The 27,481-nt window shown below is 38.4% G+C and overlaps 1 protein-coding gene across 1 annotated transcript; it reads left to right on the forward strand.

Annotated features, from left to right (window-relative positions):
* Nucleotides 1–281: 281 nt before the first annotated feature.
* On the forward strand, nt 282–27,177 carry grm2b (glutamate receptor, metabotropic 2b). Its single transcript, XM_032513100.1, has 6 exons — nt 282–992; nt 4,927–5,551; nt 19,675–20,512; nt 21,125–22,188; nt 25,135–25,351; nt 26,143–27,177. The coding sequence occupies exons 2-6, from the start codon at nt 5,042–5,044 to the stop codon at nt 26,214–26,216; spliced, it is 2,703 nt and encodes a 900-aa protein (XP_032368991.1). The 5' UTR covers nt 282–992; nt 4,927–5,041; the 3' UTR covers nt 26,217–27,177.
* The last annotated feature ends 304 nt before the right edge of the window (nt 27,178–27,481 follow it).

The following is a 27,481-nucleotide window of genomic DNA, read 5'->3' on the forward strand; positions in this document are numbered from 1 at the left end:
AGTGTGATTCAGTTTTAATGACATGGAGGTGAATGAGAAGCTGGCCAGCCTTCATAGAGGGGGGAAAATAGGTGATGCTCATTTCTCTCTTTTCTCATCTTTCTAAATTTAGCTGGAAAGCTGCAGCGCCTTGTTTTGTCTACTTGGAAAGATTTTCAATTTTCACATTATTTTATGGAAGGGGTTTTATCATTAAAAGCTAGATTGTCAGTCCAAACTGTCTCCTACAGGAAATGCAATGTATGAATCACATGAAAAAAAAGACCATGTGACAAGTTGGAAACAAGATTTGAGATTTTGATTAATGCACTTTTGTCGTCGTATTCTTTACTCCTGCATACTAAACAGCACGCATTTACATAGGGCATTTTAAGTTATTCCAATGTCGGTGCTATAACTCGCTGCCATGCAAACAAACGTTGTATGAGGCACAGTGTGGTTTGTGAAAGGCACGAGCGCAGCGTCGACTGGTGCCCTCATAGCTGAGGAGCTGCACAGAGGGGCTGCATCATGAGCGCTAGGATTCCTCAACAGCTCTTGTTTTGAAGTTGATTTGACTCACTTCCCGAAAGACAAACGTGTAATGCAAAACAAAAGTGTAATCACCGATTCATTTAGATTCACTTGTCTCTCAGTCCAGCTGGCAGTCATATGTAGAAGAAGCCGTCGCGCATCATTACGGTCGATGCGAATGGACACATGAGCAGTTGGGCGGCGGGCTGTATTGTATTGCTCCGGTCTGAAGGTGTGTTGTCCGGTGGCTGGCGGGCACAAGTTGGAGAACACTGAGAGGAGTTTGTCAGATTTGCCAATGTGAACACTTCAGAACCAAGGACAGATCCAAACCGCTGCCTGGCAAACATGCTCAAAGTGAACAACATCTGGACTCCGCTCGTCACATCTAGATCTGCACGTTGTCTGTGTATTGACGCACGGCTTGTGGAAAAGAGACCTACAGATCTAACCGGCAAGACATCCACTACTACAACCAGGTAAGAAATTGTCATTTAAAAAACTTTGTTTTCAACATAGTGGTAGGTCTATGTTTTCCCCGCGTCTGTCTACGTTGCCTCTGTATTTTCCTTTCCGACATTTCCTTTGCATTTTAATTGTTTTTTCTTTATAATTGGATTTGATCATGTAGCCTACACCGCGACCTCGGTTTAACTGCCTTGGAAATGTTCTAATAATTTGTCTCTTTATTGCACTTAATTTGACGAGGCACACAATCAGCTCTCTTAGCATCCGAACTTGATCTAGCCTAGTGTGTAGGCTACTACTTTATCAATAAAGCATCAAACACCTGAGAGAATATTTAGCAGTCACAATTGTCTCAACTAAAAATTGCATGATCTAATATCGCACTTGGTTTCCTTCAACCAATCAGAGCTTTTGTTTTCAGACAGCGCCCTAAACAATTTAATGGCATCCTACTGTGAGAGTTATTGGGGTGTTTTCAGTTTTCACAATTCATGAAAGTACAGTAAAAACCTTTTGTTGTCACTCATTCTCATATAAATTTTTCTCTGTAGCCTCCTCGATTAGGAGGACTTTAGGTTTTCTGAATACATTTTAGAAATCTTTTGTTTCTGAAAGCAGGCTGACTGAAATTTCTTTGCTATTTTGATGATATTTTAATGCACTTGATCTTTTACAATCTAGCCGGCAGCTGGCCACCACCACAGGCATCCTAATTCCTTCAGCTGACAAGTCCAGGTGGAGGGATAATGTGTCCCTACTGGAGATGACATAGTTATGGAAATCACTAGTAGAGTTATGGTGGCTGCAATTTTTTACTTTCTTTTTGTATTTCATTACCTGTAAATATACGGTGTGTTGCTTTGTACAGCTGGTTAGAGGATCATTAAATGTTATACTGTTAAATGGTAGGCTACAAGACATTTTTCTTGTGTCAAATGTAAAAAATATGTAGTGTCATATTACATGCAAAGAAAAGGATGACACTTTTTCCATTATCCAGCTTTTGGCGTTGTCATAATAATGAGCACAAAATTATTATTACCGCCATTAATTATTATCCTATCAGTGTTTGTCACGTAATCATTTGACAGCAATATTTTAGATAAATCTCACGGGACAAGTGCTGTGTTTTAGGCTGTTATTACTCAACAGGCTTTATAATTCATGTGTAGTGGATTAGGCACTAAATTAAATGTCATGTAAGCCTACATTTTCAACAAATGACCAAACAAACCTGAGGGCAAAGCTTAAACGCCTGAGGTGATGTTGCTGAAGTGATCATTTATAACATTGTAATACATCATTGTATTAAATAACACATCAAATAGATTTGATGATTTTTGCATGATCATAGTGGATTTGTCCACAACAACAAACAGGTGGTTAGACTTTAGCTCTTTATCCTGCATTCACCCCCCCCCCCCCCCCAATCCTTTCTTCAGCTCATTTTCCAAACATGAGTAACATCGTATTTCTCCATGGATCATACATGTACATAGTACAATTGAACGTGCCAATAACCAACTTTGCCACTCTGCAGTGAGTCATACATCACACATTACCTATTTTTGGATAAGAAAATAAGGCAATGAGGAATGGTGTTTGGGTTGAAAGCTGAGTAATTCACACTGCCGTTACTTGTCTTTTAGAGGGAATATTGTGCTCAGACATCTGGGGAACGAGTGACTCTCTCAGCTGCTGAGTGTGACAGAGTGTCTACATCAAGATAGGTTTTTAGGGATGTGATCGAGGCCTGATAGGAGCTACTTTACAACTAAGCACAGCCTGTTGTGAGCTGATATCACTGCTCACATTTAATAAGTGAAATATGATAGCTGTATTTCATGTCTGCTTTGACCTCTCCAGCATTTATTTGCACTTCTTAAAGGTTTTGAGCAGATCTCCAGGACCTCAAGCCTCACTTTGCCCTAGTTTGCATAGCCCTGCCTAATTGGATGTTCCTTATTGCACCATTAATTCATACTGTGACCTAGTCTTTGCAACCATATAACCTCCATCTGCTCCAGCAGCACAGAGGAGCAATTAGACTCTTAATGTTGAACCCTTCAAGTTGCATTCTAACCTTGGTTCTAATAATAGGGCAAAGGCGTAGCAATATCAAACACCTGCACCTACACTGTCAAAGACACACCTCAGGTTTGAGACGGATTTCACACATTAAGACATGTAATTGTAATTAGGTGTGTAAGTGAGAATAATTACACTGTTTCTCTTTTTTGTAGCTTGAACTGTGCCTGGAATGGCACAGGATATTCCTCAAATGTCCCAGCAAAAATATGTCGACACACATGCACACAACCACACACACACACACACACACACACACACACACACACACACACACACACACACACACACACACACACACACACACACACACACACACACGCACACACACAGATAAACTAGATAATCTTTAGCTGCAGAAGTTGGTGTTACCCCTGGTGAGAGGTTTCTGCCTCTGTAAACACAGGAAACAGGACACACTCAGAATAAATAAAAAGACTATTAAGAGAGCTACTAGAGATATAGAAATAACAAAACATTTGTTTCTACAAGTGACACGCTTAGTGTAATGTTACAATGTCAGTGACAACACTGAGTGGCAGAATAGTAAAAAGTCAATAATAAGCCCCCCCGCTGCAACTCCTTTAAAATCGGAACTTGGATTCAAACTAAATCCCAAACAACGTTACAGACAATATTCTATGATAAAGATGAGTTAATAAGATGTCCGCAAAGAGTAAGTTATGGGTCATTAAAAGTCCATTGTGTCTTTGTAAAGGTTGCTCAAATTAACGTGTTTACCGAATTTGTGTGTGTGTGTGTGTGTGTTTGATGAATGGTTGTTTGAAAGAAACACGATTGGTTTCCTCTCTCTGAGAGCACTATGACTGAGGCAGCCCACCTACCTAATCAGACATAACTCCTGGTGAGTTGTAAACCTGAAACCTTCACATGATAGGAATTTACAGTATATTAGCGTACACGTCTCACTGCTTACTTTCCGGCAGTCCAACCCAGCCATTGAGGAGAACCGCCATCTATGTGATATCTTGGTTGTAAGATTGGAAATAACGCTTCACTTGAGAGATGCCTTAAATATCAATAAATGTTTAATGTAGTCACTCGCAAAGTTTGTCTTTCAGATAACTAAGTGATTTTACAGAGAAATCACAGAGTGCATGGCTGAAAAAAACTTGACTTCTTTTTTACTTTAAAAAGTAACTCATATGATTCAAAGCCCAATTTCAGCCTCCTGACAAAACAGTCCTGGGTTTAGACCGTCCAATAATAGCATTATTTTCCTGTAACATTTCTTCTGATCGCATTAGGCGGAGAAAAAACAAACAAAGTTCAGGCAAAAATCTATAAGAAAACAGTAAAGAACCACTTGCAAGGAAAGTTTTGAAGCTTGTATACTGTTGTTTGCCCTAGGTGTGTCTGTTTCATATATTTTAATAACCCTGTGGATGAAAAGTTTTGAGACATATGGTCCTAGTCTTACTCTGTTAATAGTTCTGTTTCATTCCTCACTGCAGTAAGTAAATTGTATTTTCTTCCCATGGATGCTGTTAAACCTGAAAATTAATAAAGAAAAAAGAGCGCTAGATAGATAGATAGATAGATAGATAGATAGATAGATAGATGGATAGACAAAAGTTCCTAATGTTGGCACACAGACAGACTGTAAGCAGTGCTTTTTCAATGTAAAATTTATGTGAGAGTAACAATTGACATTTGTAAACACACACAACCAGGGAATGTTAACAGAAATGATGAAACGGAATGAGTATCTCTATGGAACGAGAAAGACTTTTAGATAGATAGATAGATAGATAGATAGATAGATAGATAGATAGATAGTCATGTACACTTCATTCTTGATTAACTTGGTAATTAGATTTTCTTTCATTTACTCAGGAAATATCAAACATGCTGCACAAGAAAGAAGACTTAAAAGTGATCTGCCTCCAGACGCTGTAAACCTCTGCTCCTTTGTACTTCAGCCAGCTGAATCTTGCTACCTGATCCTGCCATGCTGAGTGTAGTGCTATGCCCCAGGTTGTTGGCCAATTCGGCCCATTATTGGCCTCTCCACATGCTCCTGCTGGAGCTGCTGATATCAGGGGTCCTGCCCAACATCTCCAGATTACCACCTGCGGCCAAACGTGAGATCATCATGGACGGGGACTTGGTGATTGGAGGCCTGTTCCCAGTGCACCAAAAAGGTGATGGGATGGAGGACTGTGGTAAGATCAACGAGGCGAGGGGGATCCAGAGACTGGAAGCCATGCTGCTGGCACTTGATGAGATTAACTCCAGCGAGCACATCCTTCCCGGAATCCAGCTGGGGGCCCACATCCTGGACAGCTGCTCGAAGGACACTTATGCTCTGGAGCAGTCTCTAGATTTTGTCAGGGCCTCCCTCACCAAGGTGCATGATCCAGGTTTTATCTGCCCAGATGGCTCCAGACCTGTCCAGAACGAGGTTCCACTTGCCATCTCTGGGGTCATCGGAGGATCCTATAGCGACGTTTCAATTCAGGTAAATTAGCAAATTATTTTATCTTACAAGCCATAACCACAACCTTTCGATTCATCAGAAAGCAAGACTTTAAAAAACCTTGGCATTAGACATGAACATTTTCTTTTTTAGCTTGTAAATGATGTTGGTAAATGATTGTAAATCCAGGGTTTTGCAGAATCCAATACTCACTTTCTTGTCTAGCAGCAATGTTTGGGTTAGCTTAATATTCTTGTTTCATACTCATTCACAGTTTCCACCTTGTACTGGGAGCTGAACACACTGAGACTTTTAAAAACATCTTTCTCTCCTGCACAAGTCCCGCTGCCCGTCAGTAAACATCCTTCTGTTGGCACACAGCCAGAATGTAGGCACTGGTTTTTCAATTTATCCATTGCACTTTTCCAACGTAAAATTTATGTGAGCTTAACAACTGACATTTATAAACACACACAACCAGGATATGTAAATGGAAGTGATGTATGCGGTTATTTGCACATTTGGCGGAGAAGTGAGATCTGATCACAAGTGGTCACTGAGGACGCATTTAAAGACACATTCTACAGACAGGTGGGAGCACACTTACCTTGAACCGTGATCCAATCACTGAGATCTAATCTTAAAACTACGTCGGAGCGGAGCCATTTAAAATGTACAAAGTCATTACATTAAATTGTATTTTCTTTATTTATTTTTGCAGTTATAGAATTCCTGCAAATATTTCAGTGATTTTGCAATTTAAAGTATTTCACAAATATTTTGCAACTTGAAGAACTTTAATACCTCACAGAAGGTCCACACTGAATTTATTGAATCATTAAACCATTCCTTCATCCAGTGTTTCGATCTGGTACTTGGGGATGGATAAAATCTTGAATCTGCATAGTGATCGCGCAGTGGATATGACACATGCCTTTGGTTTGGGTGTGGTGTGCGTCCAATTCCCACTGCAAACATTAACCAATGTGTCTCTGAGCAAGACACTTAACCCCTAGTTGCTCCAGGGGCGTGTGACCTCTGACATGTAACATAATTGTAAGTCGCTTTGGATAAAAGTGTCAGCTAAATGACATGTAATGTTAAGTATTGTGATGCATACAGACTCACTTACTCACTTGCACTTTCACAAATACAGATAATTACCCAAAATGCCTTGCATCGCCACTTACTGAGCAGGAGTGAGCTTCGGCTTAAATAAGAATCCACTTGGGATCTGTTTGAAGCATCAACATTCACAGAGACATACATCATTTTGTCAGCGATTTCATTTAGGCCTAGCAAAGAAAACTGACCTTTCACACACACACGCACGCACGCACGCACAGACACACACACACACACACACACACACATGTATGAAAGTTTGCCAGAGGCAATGCATCTGAGCATAATTAATTAATTCTGATTGCCCCCACACGAGTGTTGGTGAGACAAATTGTGTAAGGCAAGGCAAGGCAGCTTTATTTGTGTAGGTATAATTGGGTTACACTTTCCATTAACTCTCCATTAAGTTCACAACACATTCATTATTACACACACACACACACACACACACACACACACACACACACACACACACACACACACACACACCACACACACACACACACACACCACACACACACACCCCACACACACACACAGATATTAAGCTCTATCTTTTAAATTGTACCAACGCTTTGGAACAGTAAACTATATGCATATAAACATGATTTTTATTAGCAGTGTAGCACATAGCCATACCTAATTCTTTAGTCACATAAACCTCATTTCCTTTCATATAATGAGTTCAGTTCCATGTTTTTATGCTTGCACCTGTAGCGATTGGTTGACCACAGCTAACAAAAAATCACTTATACAAAACATATTATTACATTTAGTAATAGATGTTACAATGATGCTGATTTACCTGATCTTGCAAAAACACCATTGCTATTCTGCTTAATATATCTGAATAGCTAAAGCAAAGTATTATATTTTCTACATTATTTGGTATTTTAGTATCTTCTTATATTTGACCAATGACCAAATAAGATGGTGGGATTTTGTATAAATTGTTGTGTCTATACAGTAAAATTGTGTTTTTTCCACCAAAGGTTTGTCAATTTCACAAAAATGTATTTGGTTTTCAGTGTTCAACACCCACCTCTAAGGACACTTTTGTGGTTGGGTGGTAAAGGTGCTGGCCCCGCTCCCTAACATTATTATTATGACATCACACTGAGGGACACTGGAGAGTGGCTGGTTTAAATCCTACAATTTCATCCCACCACATACAGTCTGGGTAATGTTGGAAATTGACATATATTAAACATAACATGAATATTTTATATTACCCCTGGAGCTCCTGATGACTGAATCACTGCTTATGAATAAACAGTATTTATGCAGCCTAAGTGTAAACACAACTGTATGAAGATGGCCTTGTAAGTAGAGCTGTTGAAAATGTTCAGTTAAGCAATTCATTTCTAATCACTCAGTTTTTATTTTTTTGGTCATCAGGGTTGAAAGTTAAGATACAATGATGCTGATGAATGGATTCCAGTGTCCAGAGAGATTGAGAATGTATTTACCAGCTAAGCCCACACAGCGGGATGGAGTTTAGGGTGGTGAAATGTATTTTAATCCATTACTAACATGTGAAACAATAACAAGGCATTAAAGAGAAGTTGGGCCCAATAAAGCCAAATAGAAAACAATATGCCACAAGTTTAAAAACCACAGACAAATAGGCAGAAACCACATCTTAATATTTTTATGCACTTCTTACAATGCTTTCAGGCATTAGGTCTTGTTATGTCCTTGTGTCACACCAATGCTGAAATATAGTTATTTAGACCCTTTATACTTGGTAATTAGTTTGCAGTGTGCTATGACTTGCTAGTTCTCACTAAAACAATTCACCCATGTACTGTAGCACATTTTTTCTCAGTCTGAAAGTCTGACTTTTTTCTCAGAATTCTGAGATTAAAGTCTGAATTCTGACTTTCTTTCTCAGAATTCTGACTTTAATCTCAGAATTAAAAAAAGTCAGAATTTTGAGAAAAAAGTCAGAATTCTGAGAAAAAAGTCAGAATTCTGACTTTAATCTCAGAATTCTGAGAAAAAAGTCAGAACTCTGAGAAAAAGGTCAGAATTCTGAGAAAAAAGTCAGAATTCTGAGAATAAAGTTAGAAATCTGAGAAAAAAGTGAGAATTCTGAGAAAAAAAGTCAGAACTCACATACATTTTTCACCAGTTGCCCTAATCCTGAATTCTGACTTTTTTTCTTAGAATTCTGACTTTTTTTAATTCTGAGATTAAAGTCAGAATTCTGAGAAAAAAGTCAGAATTCTGAGAAAAAAAGTCAGAATTCTGACTGTAATCTCAGAATTCTGAGAAAAAAGTCAGAACTCACATAGATTTTTCACCAGTGGTATGCAAGGCAACACAACTTGATTAGGTTAAGGACAAGAACATGGTTTGGGGTAAAATACATAAGTGTATGTTATGAAGGCTACATGACGTAAGTTAAGTATGTTACGTATTTTAATTTAGTCAACGTTTACTTTTGAGTTTACACAGGACACAAACAGCAGTCTCCTGGGTGAAAGTCCCTTGTTTGTTTGACCCGTCCATCCACCCCGTCCTTCTCCCATGCGGACAGGGCTGTGTTAAATTGAATGCCCTCCACAACATAGGATCTTAATTGACTTTCCATTTGCAAGCACATATTTTTGACACATTACATTTTTGCCAGGCAATGCTGTGTTAATAGGTTGTAATAATTTCACATAGCAGATTTCTGTGATATCAGGCTGCAGGAGACAGTCAGCTGGGTTTAGCATGAAGACTGGAATAACTGGGAAACAGCTGGCTCAGTCCAAAAGTAAAAAACTAATTCACACTTTTTTATCTTGTTTGTTTAATCCATATAAAAGCAAAAGGGAGAATATAGTTAAGTGTATTGATCTTCTTCACAACTTACTCTTGAAAGAAGCAAATATGTTTTCCCCCCAAAATATGAAACTACTCCTTTGAACAATGTTTGAATCCTTTCAGGTAGTGTCTTTCTTAATGTATGAGCTGTACAAGTCTCTACATCCATTCGAATGTTGTGCCAAATAGCTTATGTAAATACTTGTAAATACCAAATCTTTTATAATTCTGGAGTATGCAAATTGGAGTTGTATTTGATTTAAAATACCACACATCTCCTCGCAGTAAGTAATATATGGGAAGCACTAGTTGTTGGAATAAGTTGAACATTGAAGCCTCTTCTACTGTGATTCCCATGTTACTGTCTGTTAAAACAATGTTGAATATGATCCAACCTTAGAGAGTTGCCATGAGTCTGTAGTGATGAATCTGTAATGATGAATGTTTCATGTCAGCATGTTGAAGCTGAATGGAGGGTACATTAGTAAACAGAATAGTCAGACAGACTGAACAGGAGATTCCACCTTACGGTCATTCAAAGCCTCCTATAAACTCTAGGTTTCTCCACTTAGAATGAAGTGGAGGGTATAGATCTTCTCCTCTTGTAACACTGAAGATGCTTTGACAAAAGAACAGCATGTTTTTAAGAAGCATGAAAAGGACTGTGTGTGTGTGTCTCCCTGTGAATACGTCTTCAGCGACCATACAGTCACAAAGGATCTCAATGCTTTTGAGATTGAATTTGAATACATACCTCTACTGTCACTGCACTCAACAGACTCTTTGTTAGCACCCTTAACTTCCATTGGCCGCTATAATGAATCAAGCCGTGAGAGCGCAGAGAAGCCCATAGTGGGAGTTTTTTGAAAGGTCACTTTTTTACACAGTCCCTGTTTATCCCAAAGAAGCACTTTGTGGGGATGAAGAGCGTTATAAAACTGAGCAGGACAAGTGCCAGGGATGGTCCAAGGGAACTTTAAAAAAAAAGCTGTTTTTCCCATCTGTGGGGGGGGGCGTCTCCATTGGCTGGCAAGGATGTGTCCACCTGCGTGTGGAGAGGAGGCTGACACTGCCTGTGACAGGGGCCAAGGATGAGATGTGGGAAAGATGGTGGGAGATGAGCCAGTTTCTCCTCAGCCTTCTTAATTAGCCCAGCAATATTCAAGAGACTTTCATCATATTTTTGCTCATCCTGGTGTATGTTGTATTGCCTGCAGTCTTCGCATTTTGTGAAAACGGTCTTTTATGTCACATGGGATGTCAGCTGTATAGAATTGACTATGATGACTCAGACCTAACAGCCTACACATTTGACAGTTATACATGACACCAAGCCAAATTGAGCCATAATGAGAAAAAAGAACAATTAAACCATTCTGAAATATTCCCACACCTTTTTCCTGCAAAATAACATTAAAAAGATGTGTAGATGTGTTTTCTTTAACATGGACAATATGCAAATGACTTTTAGCACAATCCACACTGAAACTGTTGCACACATCCTGAAATAATTTAACAAACATGCACACAAAGAAAAAAGTATTTTTGTAGTGATAATTACTAAAAAACTATGGAATTTTTGCAGGACATCCTTTCTCCATGTGATATTGCAGTACTGTATCAGCCATTCTTTCCTCAGATGATAGTTATTGAGACTTGAGTTTCCACAAAATGTAATATCCTAAGAGATGAAAACAACCACTAAATCCTTTAAGACCATTACCAAACTCTGTAAAACCACTGCTGAAGCTGCAGGGAAGGCAACAATTTCAGGTCACAAGAGTTCATATCTGTCCTGCCATATATTGATGTTTAATATTTTTGGTTTGCAGTGGTTTATTAAGTCTGTTTATGTGTCGTGCAGAGGAACTGGAGAGGGTTCTATCTTTATTGTGTTTCTGGTGGGGAAAAAAATCTTTGCTTTGGTGTTAACTTCAAAAGGGTCTTGTTTATCATGATATTATATCTGAATTTTCCCCCTCCCGTCCTCTCCTACAGACTGTTTTTGAACTGGACTTTTTTTGCACATTTGGAGAACACAGCTCAGCTCCCTAATTAGCACATCAGAATGTCAGTCAAAGTGAAGGGAACCATTGTCATAACTGGAAGGTTGGTTAGAGTCAGGACCCCACACGGTCAATGATATTGCTAACCTATTGATTTCCAGATGCTTCTTCATCTTGTCTGTCTATAGAGCTGCTGTCTTTTTCACACGGTATCACAGGAATAAATTATCAGTCTTTGCTCAGAACCTGCGGCTGCTGTTTAGAACAGGGTGTGACAGGATCACACCAGTCTCAATGACGGTGAAAAATGACTGGACTTTTTAGGTTTATTTCACAAGTGCTAGAGGCTAGAAGTGATATTTCAAAGCTTCAAGCTAAGCAGATTATAAAGAAGAACATTTTTCTCAAATGTATTCTTGTACTTGAGAGTGGTTTCGAAAGGTCGCTCTTGTGGTGAGCATTGTTTTTGCAGGTGGGTGGAAATAATATATGTAAGTTTAATGTGAAGAATTGTCTTCTCCAGAAATAACACATGCAAGTAGATCAAGACATTTCTTTCTGTTGCTGCGTTCCCACCTATGAGCTCTAATATTAGTTGGCAGCTCTGACCCACAGACATGAATATATGAAGTATGACTCCTATGTATGAAACAAATCTGTTCATGTGCGTGTGCTGCTTTGAATATCTCAACGCAGCAGACACACATAAATACAACTGATATCTCTTTTGTTTGGGCTTTTGTTGTATGTGTGCATCTACAGTATGTTAGTGTGTGTGGGTGTCTGCAAATGCAGCACACATTGAGTTTACTTGCCAATAAATGTGCTATTCCTTCACTTGCCTTCACCAAACAGTGCCTCATATAAGTTTTTTCACTACCCATTTTTTCAAATCAAAACATAACACTGTCTTATATAAATTAGGTTTTATTTTTTTATTTATAATATCAAGTGATCCATGTTTTCACTAGTCACTTTATGTGTACGTAAACATATCTTATTAAAAAAAAGCTTCTCTCGTTATAACATAAGTTGTTTGTTATAACAACAACTTTCATATGGTGTCAATACGAGAAGATGAGAGATTGTAATCTACAAAAAAAAGATTGGTATAACATGAAAAGTTTCTCATAGCACCAAGATACCATAAATTATTTGCTGTTGCAAATTAGTCTTACATGAATGTAATTTCTATGAGACAGGGTTAATTGTTTATTTCCATGAAAACAACAAAAGAACCAAATAGTATAGCAGTAGCCTTAGCAGTAGTAGTAGTATTAGTAGTAGTAGTAGTAGTAGTAGTAGTAGTAGCAGTAGCAGTTGCAGTAGTAGTAAACATCAGAATTAACTAATTGTTAGACATTTTGGGAAATACACAGTTTTTGATTTTTTTTTAAGAGCTGGATTAGCTTGGTGCAGGGTCCAGGAGTGTTTATTTATTAAAATGATAGCGTATGGGATATGTTTAAAGGCATGGACACAATTTAGAATCATGGAGCAGTAGTCATTCTCTCTCTTTCATATGGTCTAGAAGGACAATTCATTGAATTAGTTGAGGACAAATAATTTATATTTAAATGCCTCTGTTTAAAATAGAGGCAGGTAGGATCCAACAAAACTGCTTCAAATAAAAAATAGTCATCATCAGCTGTAGGACAGATGGGTAGCTGATCCAGCAGATATAATGAAATGGCACAGGCTGTTGAACAGTCTATTGCTATGGTTTTCCTCTTCTGGCAGTGATATGAACAGATAGATATACTTGGAGCAGAGATATCAGTTGGCAAAAACAAATGCAAAGGAGTCATTGCATTAGAGGTGTGCAGCAACGTGAAGGTGTTGATCCTGTTTCCAATTTAATAGAATTAGCTTCGGATGGAGCACAATCATAGTGAAGACATTCATACTTGGTGATTGAGTTTGTTTCAAATTGTCTGAGAGAGAACACACTAGAGTATATGAGCACAGAAAAAGCATCTTTAGCTAAAGACGTTTAATTAAGTCACACTGGGGTTCCATGGTGTACTGGTGTTTATTATATTGCATGCCAAGTTGCCAGTAATCATGTTCAAATGATTTTATCAACATGCTATTTTGGAATTATGAGATAAGGATTCTCATATCTTCATTGGAACTGATACCACTTCAGTTATACAGGCATAGATTTTAAAGTGCTCAGATTATGCTTTTTGGCTTTTCCCCTTTATCTTATTTGTGCATGTAACAGGTTTAATAAGAGAAATAGTCAAAAGTCCACCCGTAAGGGACTTACCATCTCTAACAGAAAACACTGTTTACAAACTGCTCCAAACAGCTCCTCCTTGCTGCATTTTTGTGTGATTTCGATTCTACAGAAATAATTTCTCATCTTCAAAACTGTACTAGATTATTCTCAAATTGAAGCTTGGCACAGACAATTTGGGCTGCTGTTTGTACAACATCTGTTTTTCTTTATGGAATTTGATTGCATTTTGACTGCACTGAGAATAAGCATTGTTCAAATTAGTTCAACTCGATATTAACCACTGTGTACCTAAATAAATATGTCTTCATCTACCATATTAATTCATATCATCAATAAACACGTTACCTAATGTCAATGTTACTTGCTTGCATGTGATTAAACGGGCACTCCTATGATTCACACAGGGCATTTATTTAGTAACCAATGTTTTGCTGTTGATTCCAATAGTCACATTTCATTAGAATACATTGCACCAAACTTAGTACGGATGTGCATCAAATCCATTATGCACAGCATGTATTTCTGGAACTTCAGTAAATGGCAGGGTTGGTGCACTCTACATCCTGAAGTTTCACCCTGCATGCCATCTACTGTATCCACTGCAGGGCTTAGCTTGACATGCACCTTAGGGACTTTTCATGTTGAAAAACATCATGACAGACACATGAGTAAGACAGTGCCCATGCAGCTGTCTCATCAATTCCTGGAATCCCACAATACTGCCCCTCACGATGCTTCTTATACACATCATACCAAGCATTAACTTCAAACTCAGATAGCTTATGGATTATTATGTCTAAAGGAGAGAAGGATCTTTAAAATCTTATTTGTATGCAGTGTTTTTTTCTATTGATTTTGTTGTGATGATATTGACTAAACAGATACTGACAAACATACCATATTTATTAGTTTGTTCCAAAGCTAGACACCAGTACTAATATAATCTCACGTTCCCATTTTACCTGTATCCTTTGTCCTTGAAATATCAGCGCTCACTGCAGTTTACTTTTTTTGACATTACTTTAAAGTATTACTTACTTAGTAATATTTAGTATTGCAGTAGATTCAAAGGAAAGTGCCACCACATAGTGTGACATGACTTTAGACCTAAACACAGCATGCTGTAAACATTAAGCACCCAATATTGTTTACAGGCTGTCATGTAATACATTTGTTGAAAGCTTGTGTTCACAATGGGAACATACAGAAGTGTAAAAGTGATGCTAAATGTGAGGGAAAGGCGACCAAATGTGATTCTCAAGTTTTTTCTTGTTGTCCAGAATAAATGCAATTCTTTGTTTAAATATCCCCTTGAGGCAGTATTTAGAACATTGAAAAAACTGTGCTCTGAATAACAATTTGTGTCAAGTATGTTTTCTCCACAAAAGACTTCATATCAACACGTCACATTTCTTAAAACTACATCTACTTCTCCCTCTTTGAAAAATTCCATATGTGAGAATATGCACATTTTCTTCATTTAGAAAGTTGATCTGCTGGATACAAGATTACATCCCTTTAAAGTCTAATCGCAGTGTATGTGTTCACCAGTTGCAAACTGGACCACGATTGGTTTACAAGTTAGTTGTAATGTCACAAATACTGCTCTGACATTACATATCAGATTTAAGGTGAGCACAGAGAAACTCTCCTCCTTCGGCAGGTGAATATGAAAACAGCCTTCTAGTGTAAAACTCTCCACATAAATCATTCGGTTTAGGATCTTAGACAAGGCAAGTTTATATATATATATATATATATAGACAACTTTCGACAACAAGGCAATTCAGACTGCATTGCATAAAACATTAAAATGAATTAAAACAAGATATAAGAAACACACACAAGAAAATAATAAAAGACCACAGTATCTACATAATAATAATAATAAATAATATTATTATTATAGAATAACAAAATAAAACTTAATTAACTTAATTTACAGAATATAATTACAGTTACAGTGCAGTGCGAGATATGAAGAAATAGTCCTAAATGTAATTTAATAAAAGGCAGTTAAATCATATTCAGAAAACCAACAATTTAATTTCCATCTACTGTGAAATCTAAACAAACTGGCTCTACACAGTCTCTCGTCAACATTAATGTATGAAGAATATGACATAAGCTACAATACAGTATTAGTACAATACCTATACATGAATTCACACTTAATGTGATTGAATGAATTAAAACCTAATTGAATGTTGATTATGTTTAGTCCAGGACTAGACGTTTAGTCCCTGTCTACCAAGCAAGCCTTGACACATAATGTCAGATGGTATTTGTGCAGTAGCATTCATTTTTTTGTGTAAAATATTATAAAATCAATGCATATAATGGGGAATATCTATATTACTATATTATAATATACACAAGAGTGTGCCTTCCAATCTAATCAGACCTTCTTGTACAGGGAAACTGTGGTGGGAATCTGTCAAATTATTTTTTAGATACTGTGATCCAAGATATGGTATGCCACATTTAAGGACCTCTTTTGGATTTTAAACCAGTGGACCATGAAGGGCATCTAATTGGTGCCTCAAAATACTGCATTAATGATCCAAACAAGCTAAACTGGGCTCTAGAGTTCTAGGTATGTGTTATGATAAAGGTTAGTGTAAGTCTTGAATAAGTCAGCATCAGTCAAAGTCAAAGCTCCTTGCACACTTTACCATCAACAGTGGCGGGACTTAATTAAGGAATGAAATGCAAGTTTGGAGTCTCAAGCAATGAGAGCACATTTACAGTGTAATACCCTTGAGCCAGTAGGCTACTGTGATTGTGTTCTTATCTGACTTGTCGATGGAAAGAGTGAGGGGGAAACACCACATGAGTACGAACAGACGGTTACTGTCACACACTCCAGTAACGTCCTGAAAGGTGTGCTGTCAAGCTTCTCCAAGAATCTATTGGTGAAGGCCAACTGCCTGTCTGAAAATCCTGCAAGAGGAAACTACCTTATTACTATGCAAGTGTGACTGACTGACTGACTCTGTGTGGCTGCTTATATATCACTCTGCTGCATGCAAAATATTGTAAATATCTCAGGCAACATAATGAATAAGTAAATGCAGGTTTCCTACACATGAACAACAGCAATCACATCTCTCAGTGGGTAATTTGATGATACCTCTACCCTCTATTCTGCTATTAACAGTGGAGTGTAGTACTGCAGGGTGCAGTGCGCTTGTCTAAATACATCAGATTTATTCCATTCATGCCCTCAAGAACTTGTAGTGTGCCTGTGTGTTCCCCTAGCTCCTGTCTTTAGGGTGTTTTAGCTTAAGGCGCATGATTGCTTGAAGATTTGGGTTAATGTCAGTAATTTCTGATGCAAAACAGTATGTGTTTGCATTGCTCATTCAATGCCAAGTAGTCTCAGTCTCAGTCCAGTAACGTATGCCTACAAATGCTTCTCTTTATATTAAGGCTGGCCATAGCAATGAAAAAGTGAATGTGTCAAGACAGAATTGTGCGATGAGAGAAAGCAATGCAAGAAAACTCTTGAAGGAAGCAAAGATTTTTCTTGTTAATATTTTAAAATATTTTGTTTTTTTATTTTTCTTGTTAGATTATACTCTGTTTTGTTTGTAATTTAAAAAATAGCATTTGTAAGCTGAATGTTGAACTTGGCTAATCAATGTTAAAAAAGTATAGCGTTACGTTGCTAACATTGGCAATTTAGCAAAAACAGGTGAAGCTGAAAACAAGATAAATAAGAAGACAGATTATAATGATGAGACAAATTAAAACATTTACCTGCTGGTGGCGCTAGATGAAAACTCAGCAGATCACCAAAGTTGTTACAATTCACCTTTAGGGGGACATAAATGTGTGCACCACATATACATATCCAACAGTTTTTTTTAGATATTTCAGTCTGGACCAAAGTGATTAACCAACTGACCGACAGAGTGGCTTTGGCACCCCGAAACAGAGGTGTCAAAAGTATTCACATTCATTACTCTGGTAGAAGTATATATACTAGGGTTTGAAAAGACTTCTGTAGAAGTTGAAGAATCAACTCAAGCTTTTTACTCAAGTAAAATTGTAAAAGTACTGGTTTCAAAACTACTTAAAGTATAAAAGTAAAAGTAATGTAAAGGGGGAAAAATGCCATTAAGGACAAAAGCTCAGGCCGTGCCACAGGAGCCTTTAGTGGACTACCCCACCCCCCTCAAAAATTTTTTTTTTCTAAAAGCCATAATGACTATAATGTCATACTCAAATTTTAAAGTTGAAACATTTGGGATGCACCTGTTTCAGCAGCATTTATGCCTATTCAAAAGTAACACATTTTAGTACAATGCAAATACATTAAAGAATCATATATGTGTACTACTGAGCATTAACATGTGTTTCATGGAGCAGAAGATATGACTAGTTGCCTATAAGTATTGTATTGGTACAAAAAGTCAGAGGCATAAACTTCAGAGGCATGTTATCAATAGCCTTTATTGGAATGTAAATGTAAATCCAAGCTTAGCTGCAGGAATCTGTGAGGGCAATGGATTCACTCTATCCGGATGGCGCAATTTATCTGGACAGGATGATGTTGTTGTTTTTTGAACGATGACAAGCCAGAATGAAAACAAGCCAAATAAATAGGAGTGACAAGGCTATTTTTTAAATGTAAGGAGTAGAAAGTACAGATAACTGCGTGAAAATGTAAGGAGTAGAAGTAAAAAGTCTGCTGTGAAATAATTACTCCAGTAAAGTATAGATATCCACAAGTTTTACTTTGAAACCTCTGCCCGTAGAGTCATGGTGCTAGAATGACTAAAAAATATTGTTGAGTAACATGTTCACGGCACGCACAAAATACCGAAAAATATGATCCAAGTGTACATACAGCTTAAAATACTGATAAAAAGAAAAGATATGAGAATGCTTTAACAGAGCACGATACTTTTAATAAGACTCAGTGTAAGTGTGGAAGGTTCCAATTAAATACGATGGGATGCCATGTTTGGGAAGTGTCCAAGCAAACACTGATTCCTGAGGGAATGTGTAATCATATTGAAACTAATGGGTATGCACTAATCACCACTGTGTCTCATGAGGAATGAGGAATCCCACAAAATGCCAAGTTTTCACCAGCTCTCTGTTACAGTTAGCATCGTGATGCTTTGTGGGGAAATAATTTGCCCTGATTTTATGTTACACTGACAATCATTTCATCGGGTTGGTGTCCAACACGGATGCCTCGCTGTGTTTTCAGTTTATAGATTATAATCCTGCCTTGTTCAACTCAACACCAACAACTAGCATCTCCACAAGAAAAATCATTATTCTTGTCTAGGTGAGGTGGGCATCATATCTGGCAGAAACTGTCATGAGACTTTAATGACTTGACAGGATGGCTTTAAAAAACGCAAAAATACTTATCTCTGCGCCATTGTTGCTGTTATCTAGCACTCTCTGTGAAGGGATTTGTGGCACTAGCTGCTGGTGATGTGGATCCCTGACAGAGTAAACAGTTTGAGATAGAGGGACATTGACTTGTCGCCGTTTCCGCTGCCAGTCTCGGCCTCAGAGCTGAAGCACATCAGACAGCAGCTCTACCTTTTCAGGGCTCCATTTCACCAACAAAACAGATGGATATCTTCAAGCTGAAAAGCAAAAAGCTTAACAAGACTTAAGAGATTTGAAATGTAGCAGCATTTTGTTAAAAAATGTTAATTTGAAGGACAGGAAAAAGAGAGCTAATATGACTTTACCACAAGAATTTTGTAACATTAAAAACTTTGTATGCATGCAATCTGCACAAACAATTGCAACTGTTTTACTTTAGATATATTAGATTGGCTATAATCAATATTTTTACAATAACAATGGATAAAATTACCTGTGGGATGTGACAGAGGTCGCTTGTATTGATGAACCAACAGATAATTATTGTGTCATTCCATACTATGACACTAGGTCCAATAAAAGTGACCTAATGGAATATTTACCTTCTTTTTGTGCAGGTGGCCAACCTCCTGCGATTGTTCCAGATCCCTCAGATAAGCTATGCCTCCACCAGTTCAAAGCTCAGCGATAAAACCCGCTATGACTACTTTGCCCGCACTGTCCCCCCTGACTTCTACCAAGCCAAGGCGATTGCAGAGATCTTGCGTTTCTTCAACTGGACCTACGTGTCAACAGTAGCATCAGAGGGCGACTATGGGGAGACGGGCATTGATGCCTTCCAGCAGGAGGCCCGCACTCGCCAAATCTGCATTGCCACTTCAGCCAAGGTGAGCCGCTCCATGAACCGCCAAGGCTACGATAATGTGATCCGCGCTCTACAGCAGAAGTCCAACGCCAAGGTGGTCATCGTGTTCGCACGCAGCGAAGATGCCCGTGAGCTGCTGGTGGCTGCTGCTCGAATGAACGCCACGTTCACCTGGGTGGCCAGCGATGGATGGGGGGCGCAGGAGAGTGTGGTGAGGGGAAGCGAGACGGCAGCAGACAGGGCTTTCACCATCGAGCTGGCCTCCTATCCAATTAGAGAGTTTGAAGACTACTTCACCAAGCTCAACCCATACACCAACACAAGGAACCCATGGTTTAAAGAGTTCTGGGAGCACCGCTTTGGCTGTAGCCTCCAGGAACCTGGCTGCAGTGAGCACAGTCTACGAGATGGAGCTTTTGAGCAGGAGTCCAAGATCATGTTTGTAGTAAATGCCGTCTATGCCATGGCCTATGCTCTGCACAACATGAGGCAAGCTGTATGCTCTAACACATCCAAGGTGTGTGATGCCATGAAACCAGGTAACGGCAAAAGATTCTATAAGGAGTTCATCTTGAAGACCAAGTTTGAAGGTAAGCACAGCAGCAAGGAACACAGACAAAATGTTTCACTGAAACAAGAATGCTATTTTTAAATAGCTGAGAATGTGATTAAGCTCATTGTGAACGTTTCTAGTGTAAAGCCAACGGGGGTCACAACTATGCATGGCACTGGATTAAGACATCAAATGATTGCTTCTGCAGCACTGAAAAGGGTTTTGTAATCATTCAATTAGAAACTATAATACAAACACCAACCTAGAACATACTATATTGAGAATATTGGATTTTGATTGAATGAATGAATACTCACATTTAGATCAAATGTCAGAAAATGAGGATGGTGAGTATTTTCAGCCATTTAGCACATTACATCCAAGGAAAGGGACTTTTTATGTTTTATTTTAACATTTTTAAAAACCTATGACAATACTAATAAAAAGTACAATTTCACTGGTGTTATTATTAATATTACTACTATATACCATCCTTCAGCAGGGTGAAGAATTGTATAGTAGTGTATATACACACATCACATAACTCATTTAGATATTGATTAGTGTTTTTATTTTGTATTATCCTTCTCTTATTGTCTCAAGACTTATGGATCCTTTAAGTCGATGTTGCTGTTTTGCTTCCTAACAGCTCCGTTCAGACCTGTGGACACACAGAACATGGTGCGCTTTGACTCTTTTGGTGACAGCATCAGCCGCTACAACATCTTTCATTACCACCAAGAAGAGGGGAAGTTTGTCTACAGGAAGGTGGGCTACTGGGACCAGAACCTGACCCTGAACACCAGCCTGGTACCCTGGCCTGACCTTGTTCCACCTACATCCCAGTGCAGTGACCCCTGCAGGAAGAACGAAGTGAAGAGCATGCAGCCTGGAGATGTGTGCTGCTGGATCTGTATCCCTTGTCAGCCCTACCAGTACCTGCAGGATGAGTTTACCTGTGCTGACTGCAGCTTCGGTCAGTGGCCCCTGGCTAACTTGACAGGATGCTATGATCTGCCTGAAGAATACATCCGGTGGGAGGACGTGTGGGCCATTGGGCCCGTCACCATCTCCTGCCTTGGTATATTGTGTACTCTGTCAGTAGTGGGCCTGTTCCTCAAGCACAATGAGACGCCTGTGGTTAAAGCAAGTGGACGTGAACTCTCTTACATCCTCTTGTTGGGAGTGCTGATGTGCTACCTCATGACCTTCATCTACATCACCAAACCTTCAACTACTGTTTGCACTCTACGTCGACTAGGTCTGGGCACCTCATTCGCAGTATGTTACTCAGCTCTTCTAACCAAGACCAACCGTATTGCTCGCATCTTCAGCGGGGTGAAGGATGGAGCCCAGAGACCACGCTTCATCAGCCCAGCCTCCCAGGTAGCGATCTGCGGCGCTCTTATCTCTTGCCAGCTGCTGGTGGCTGTGATCTGGCTGCTCGTGGAAGTGCCAGGGGTTCAGAAGGAGGTGAGCCCGGAGAGGAGAGACGTTGTCACCCTAAAGTGTAGCAGCAGGGACTCAAGCATGCTCTTGTCACTCACCTACAACTGCATCCTTATCCTCCTCTGCACAGTCTACGCCTTCAAGACACGAAAGTGCCCTGAAAACTTCAATGAGGCCAAGTTCATTGGCTTCACCATGTACACCACCTGCATCATCTGGCTTGCTTTCCAACCCATCTTCTATGTAACTGCCAGCGACTACAGGGTAACTATGAAAATTAGTTTTTATAATTTATATTTCTAGAAATGTCTCAAGCTCACTGTTGTGGAATAATGTAAACAAAATATATAAATGAATCCCTAGTGTGTGTGTTATTCCTATAGAAAAAGGTGTCACTTTCACATTCCATTTGATCACTGTCATGAGACTGACTCATGAAAGAGCAAGCTTTCATTTCATGTGGGCTGAAGGATCTTTCAAGACAAGAACAAAGATTCTGGAGACAGATCAGACTAGAATATAAAGATAGAAATACTTAATGACTCAAACTGATTCATTGAATCGTGGCATTACTAAATGTTTCATAACACATTTCAAGTGCAAACGATGATTTTTGGAGATATTAATTTTTTTGTTAATAGATGCCAAGACTAAATCATAACTGGCCCTATGTAGTGACCACCACATACCACTATGACTTGTACTAAATATGATTGTAAGCAAGGACATGGACAGGAGTGCTTTTTTATTTAATGGCACTGTCTCCCCAATAGTTAGTTGGGAAAAGGACATATCAGCTGCGGAGTTGTCACAGGGGGAAAGAGACTTTTGCATTAACACAAATGCTAAAGGCTTATTTTACCCCACATCTCATAAATGACATTAAATGGGCTGAACTATTACTAGACTTGTTTGAAATACTGCAGCAGGCCAAAAATAAGAATATGCATGTAATTTTTCCAAGTAGAAAATGTATAGCCGCAAGGACAATTTCATGTATCCGTGTAGTGTAAAATAAGACAAAAAATATATAACAACGGGCATAAAGCTGACAGGCAGTGTAAGTTATTAGCACCGATAGCTACTGCCACAGCATTTGGTCAGGGTGTGCAACAAGGCCATGGTTGTGCAAACCGATTGGGGGGGAGGTCTAGATCACACAAGCTTTGTATCATCATGAGGTACCTCAGGCTTTTCATGTCTGCAGTGATCAGCCCTACTGGCACCCAAACCATGAACCAAAAATCTTTATCTTTCCTGACTCCCAGTGGGATTTATAAGACTGGCCGAACATTGTAGAATAAAAAGAGTTATTGAAAGAATGAGAGATTTGGCACTGTAACAGAGACCTTGATGTTTGGTTGTGACACCAATAATAATGGATGTGGGTTAAGTTGCCACAATTCAAATTGGAGTTGGATAGCACAGAAATATTCTGATGAGAGACTAGCCTTGTTGCCCAGTGAATTATGATGAACTCAAGGTTTCATAGATGGAAACAGAAATGTTTCAGAAATGTTTATATTAGGCAAATATTTGCATGTACATTTTATTCTTATTTGAAACATAATTAATATATAAATAGTCAAGGCCTGACATATGAGCACTATATATTGGGTAACTATACATTCATTCACACATTCTGTTTTACTTTAAATAGAATATCAAATAAGAAACTGCAGTATGGAAAGAAAATAAAAAATAATTTCATAGAAAAAAATTGATAACATGCAGTTATATCCAAATTCAAATGCATCTGTTGAAAAACAATATGGAATACTGCATATAGTTACCAAAAACATAAAATTAATTAATAAATATAATACATTATTTAAAAAGGCACTGAGTTAAGTAAAAGTGTAACCTCATTCTCTTTGTTGTCAGTTTTAAAGTAAGAACAGGAGGTTCATACAGTGCTACAGTATTTTCTATTATTCATAAAAAGAACTGTTAAATGGAAATAGCTTCATGGTATAAAGAGATAAGGAGCTGCAGACAAAAGAGTGAAGCAATATTACCCGCGGCCTTGATTGTGTTTTTACTAGTTAATGACTTTGCACATTTCTGCAGTGCTGGTGTTGTGTGTTTAGGAGGGATTTCACTTCATGCTGTGGTTCTGAAAATAGAAGTTCCTGGACTGCAGGGGTAACCAGTGGGGTGGGAAGAGATGCTGCTCTGGAAAATGACCCCAGCAGTCAGCTCACATTAGCAGCTCAAATATGACTAACAAGGCCCTGACTTTTCAGGACAGCGAGCTGTGCTAATTCCACATCACTCTTCTTGCCCACATATTTATCTACATACAGATACAGTTAGAATAGCTAATATTCATAATTGAAAACTTCACACACACACACACACACATCCATGCACATGTACAAACACACAGACACACACGCACCCACACACACATGCATGCGCGCACGTATACACACACACAACTCAACATGGAAATATTTGCAAATCATTAGAATAATAACTATATGACTGCAAAATATGGCAGCTTTGGGCAAATTAAGGATGAATCCTCAATATTTGAAAAATGTTAGCTACTAAATACAGTTTAGCACATGATGATATATATTCATATGAGGTCATTATTGAAAAAAACATTTGTTTGAAGGCCATACATTTTTTGAAATGTTTTTCGACCATAGCCGTCTTGAAATCAAGAAACCAATAAAAGTTGCAGTTAAGACATACTTCTAAACTATTTAATTCTAAAGAGCCCAACACGATAATACTAATAATTTATTTATTTATATGCATTACAAGATAATTATGGTTATAACTGTTTAGTTAGGATGTGGTAGGAAAGATGAAAGATAATTTGTGACTCTCGCGTGAAGCCAGACAAGGTGAGGATAGTAGGAGAGGTGTTTTGTGTGTTGAAAGACAATGAGATGATGAAGAGCACAGAAGGGGTACAGTATATAACAATATTTATAGTTTATATATATATATTCTGTAGGGGCAAGAGGGAATTCCACTGATTGATTAAAATATTTGTCCTCCCCAGAATAGGAAACAAATAAAACTGTGAGAACTGCCTTTATTACAGGCTGTAGTGAAGTAACAGGTGTGTCTGGAGTGTTGTGGCCAGGAGGCCTTTGAACAAACTTCAGTAGTTTTTTTTAAAAGACAAAAGGAGAAAATCCAAGATTCAACTGATATAGTCTTAATCATCACACACTCGCTGTCTCCTCACAGGTGCAGACCACCACCATGTGCATCTCCGTCAGTCTGAGTGGTTCGGTGGTTCTCGGCTGCCTCTTTGCCCCCAAAGTGCACATCATCCTGTTTCAGCCCCAGAAAAATGTGGCGTCACTGAGAGTCACAGCCAACCGCTTCAGTGCCACAGTGTCTGCCTCTGCCACTGGCTCTGCCTCTGCCTCTGCCTCTGCTCCCAGCTCCAACTACTCTAAAGGTATCCTCTATATCTGGTACTCATTGTTTCTTTTCATGTTGGAAAAGAGTAAGTCTTATCTGAAGCTCATTAATAAACACAACTAATTCACAGAACGAACTTATTAACTAAACACAGACACAAGAGTGTTTTTCTTTTACTTTGTTAAGAGTTTGGGAGAGCTCAGACTGCTTTTTGTCTCATCTACAACTGTGCATTTAAAGGCTTAATGGCTAATTCAACCATCACTGCTTCACCTGGACTAAAGACATCTTAGTCATATGAAATTAATGTTTAATGTAACAATACATATCAGAGTATTGTTACTGATGGATTCATGTGTTAAGTAGCATTTTAGTGCTGTATCTGGAACTCACTGTAACTGCACTTTACACTGGTGAGTCGTTTAATCTGTAATAATGCACAACAATGCATTTTATCAGCTGGTCGTATGTTTTGAATGCAGAGCCCAGGCAGCAAAGTAGCTGTACACAGTAAATGTGAAATAATAAGTGGAGTAGATGTATCACGTAACCAAAACGGAAGCACTTAAGTAACGTTAAGTATTTAAAAAAATGTTCTAAAGTATACTCACTTACTTAGACTACTAGTATATAATACTGTAAATATAGTTACTCGTTACTTTCCTCCACTGCTAAGCTTGTAAAAATGTTGGAACTGTGAAAGAAGATAGCTCTAACCAGCACGCAATTTTGCTTCTGACTTTTGCTTACAATCTGGTCTCTGATCAGTTCTGCTTCTTAACAGTGAAAAACTTTGCTTGGATAACACCACTGATTTTCCTCTCCCAGGATCAGCCTCTAACTACGTGCCAGCAGTTTGTAATGGTCGCGAGGTGGTAGACTCTACAACGTCCTCTTTGTGAAAAAACGTTCCTCTCTAAGCACACCATGAGACCGTGCCATCACCCGTCCATCAAACAGAGCCGTGTATGAACGAGCCCCCATGCCATTCAACATGCTGCAGAGAGATAACTCTGTCTGGGTAGGCTGACTGACAGTGGCAAGGGGAACTCTTTAACTGTGAAAGCTAAATGATGTTCCTACAGCGAGCAGCATGTATCAATTGTAAAGCCTTTTTGTATAGATTTAATATGCTGTGATCTCCTTGGTTTACAGATACAGTAGATGTGATTAAATGCATCGTGCCTTGTCCTAAAGAGTCTTGTTGTCAAATGGGTGGTTGTGAAGCAATAGTGTTATACAAAACAAAAGGCTATTCTAATCTTATCCTTACAGTTCTGTGAATATATCCAAGTGTTGTAGACAAAAAATATATACTAGGAAATAAATGTAGCCATTCTGTTCTATATAATATGTGATTAACCATAGTGATTGTGATGAAAAGTAGGCAATTAGACAATATAAAAGGACGTGTTAATGTAGACTGGTACAACAGTTTGTGCTTTCCTGTAATTTCTGTAAATAAAATGTGTTTTTTTTAAATATTAAAAGATGAAATACCGCTCTGTTGGAGTTCACCCTTGCAATTCTTGACACTATTCAGAGACAATAACAGCTTTGGCACAAAGGATTTGAGTTTTTTCCTGCTTCAAAACCAAATTAACATACTTTTAAATGTCTTTAGTGGAATCAACTTATTGGATTGCTTCTTATTTTACAAAAGTAAAGAAGCAAATCTGAAGATGTTAAGTTTGTTACTTTTTTTTTTTTAACAACCAACAGGTGCAGCATGCTTTTTTCATCTGCTCAATCACCAAGACCTGTATTTGATGCATAGATCTCTAAGCTGTGACTATTGCTGTAACTACTAGTCTAGTTTGTGCAATTATATATGTACAGTGCCTATAAAATGTATTTACCCAACTTGGAATTTTATCATCTTTTATACTCATTGGAGTTTCTTGATATTAAATTCTAATATCCATCTACAAACAACCCAACTACTGTCTGCCTGGTCTGCTTTTACAGATTAAATGTGCATTTAATAAGTCTGCAGCCCATCCAGAAGTTACTTTAATAGCAAAATGTCCTTGTTTAACTGTAAAGTATGGTAGAAATGGTATTCCCTCCAAACATTCATGTAAAAACTATTGAATAAGTAACAGAACTAATTATGTACCAGTGAAAAGAAGACACCTGCAGAAACTATGACAAAAGTGCAAATACT

Source organism: Etheostoma spectabile, chromosome 4 (genome assembly GCF_008692095.1).
Source record: "Etheostoma spectabile isolate EspeVRDwgs_2016 chromosome 4, UIUC_Espe_1.0, whole genome shotgun sequence".
In the NCBI taxonomy this organism is placed as follows: Eukaryota; Metazoa; Chordata; class Actinopteri; order Perciformes; family Percidae; genus Etheostoma; species Etheostoma spectabile.

Bases quoted from the DNA above. Each gene is read 5' to 3' on its own strand.
- grm2b (XM_032513100.1), top strand. From the start codon at position 5,042: ATGCTGAGTGTAGTGCTATGCCCCAGGTTGTTGGCCAATTCGGCCCAT. The intron at 5,552-19,674 runs GTAAATTAGCAA...CTTTTTGTGCAG, and splicing joins ATAGCGACGTTTCAATTCAG to GTGGCCAACCTCCTGCGATT. The intron at 25,352-26,142 runs GTATCCTCTATA...TTCCTCTCCCAG, and splicing joins CAGCTCCAACTACTCTAAAG to GATCAGCCTCTAACTACGTG.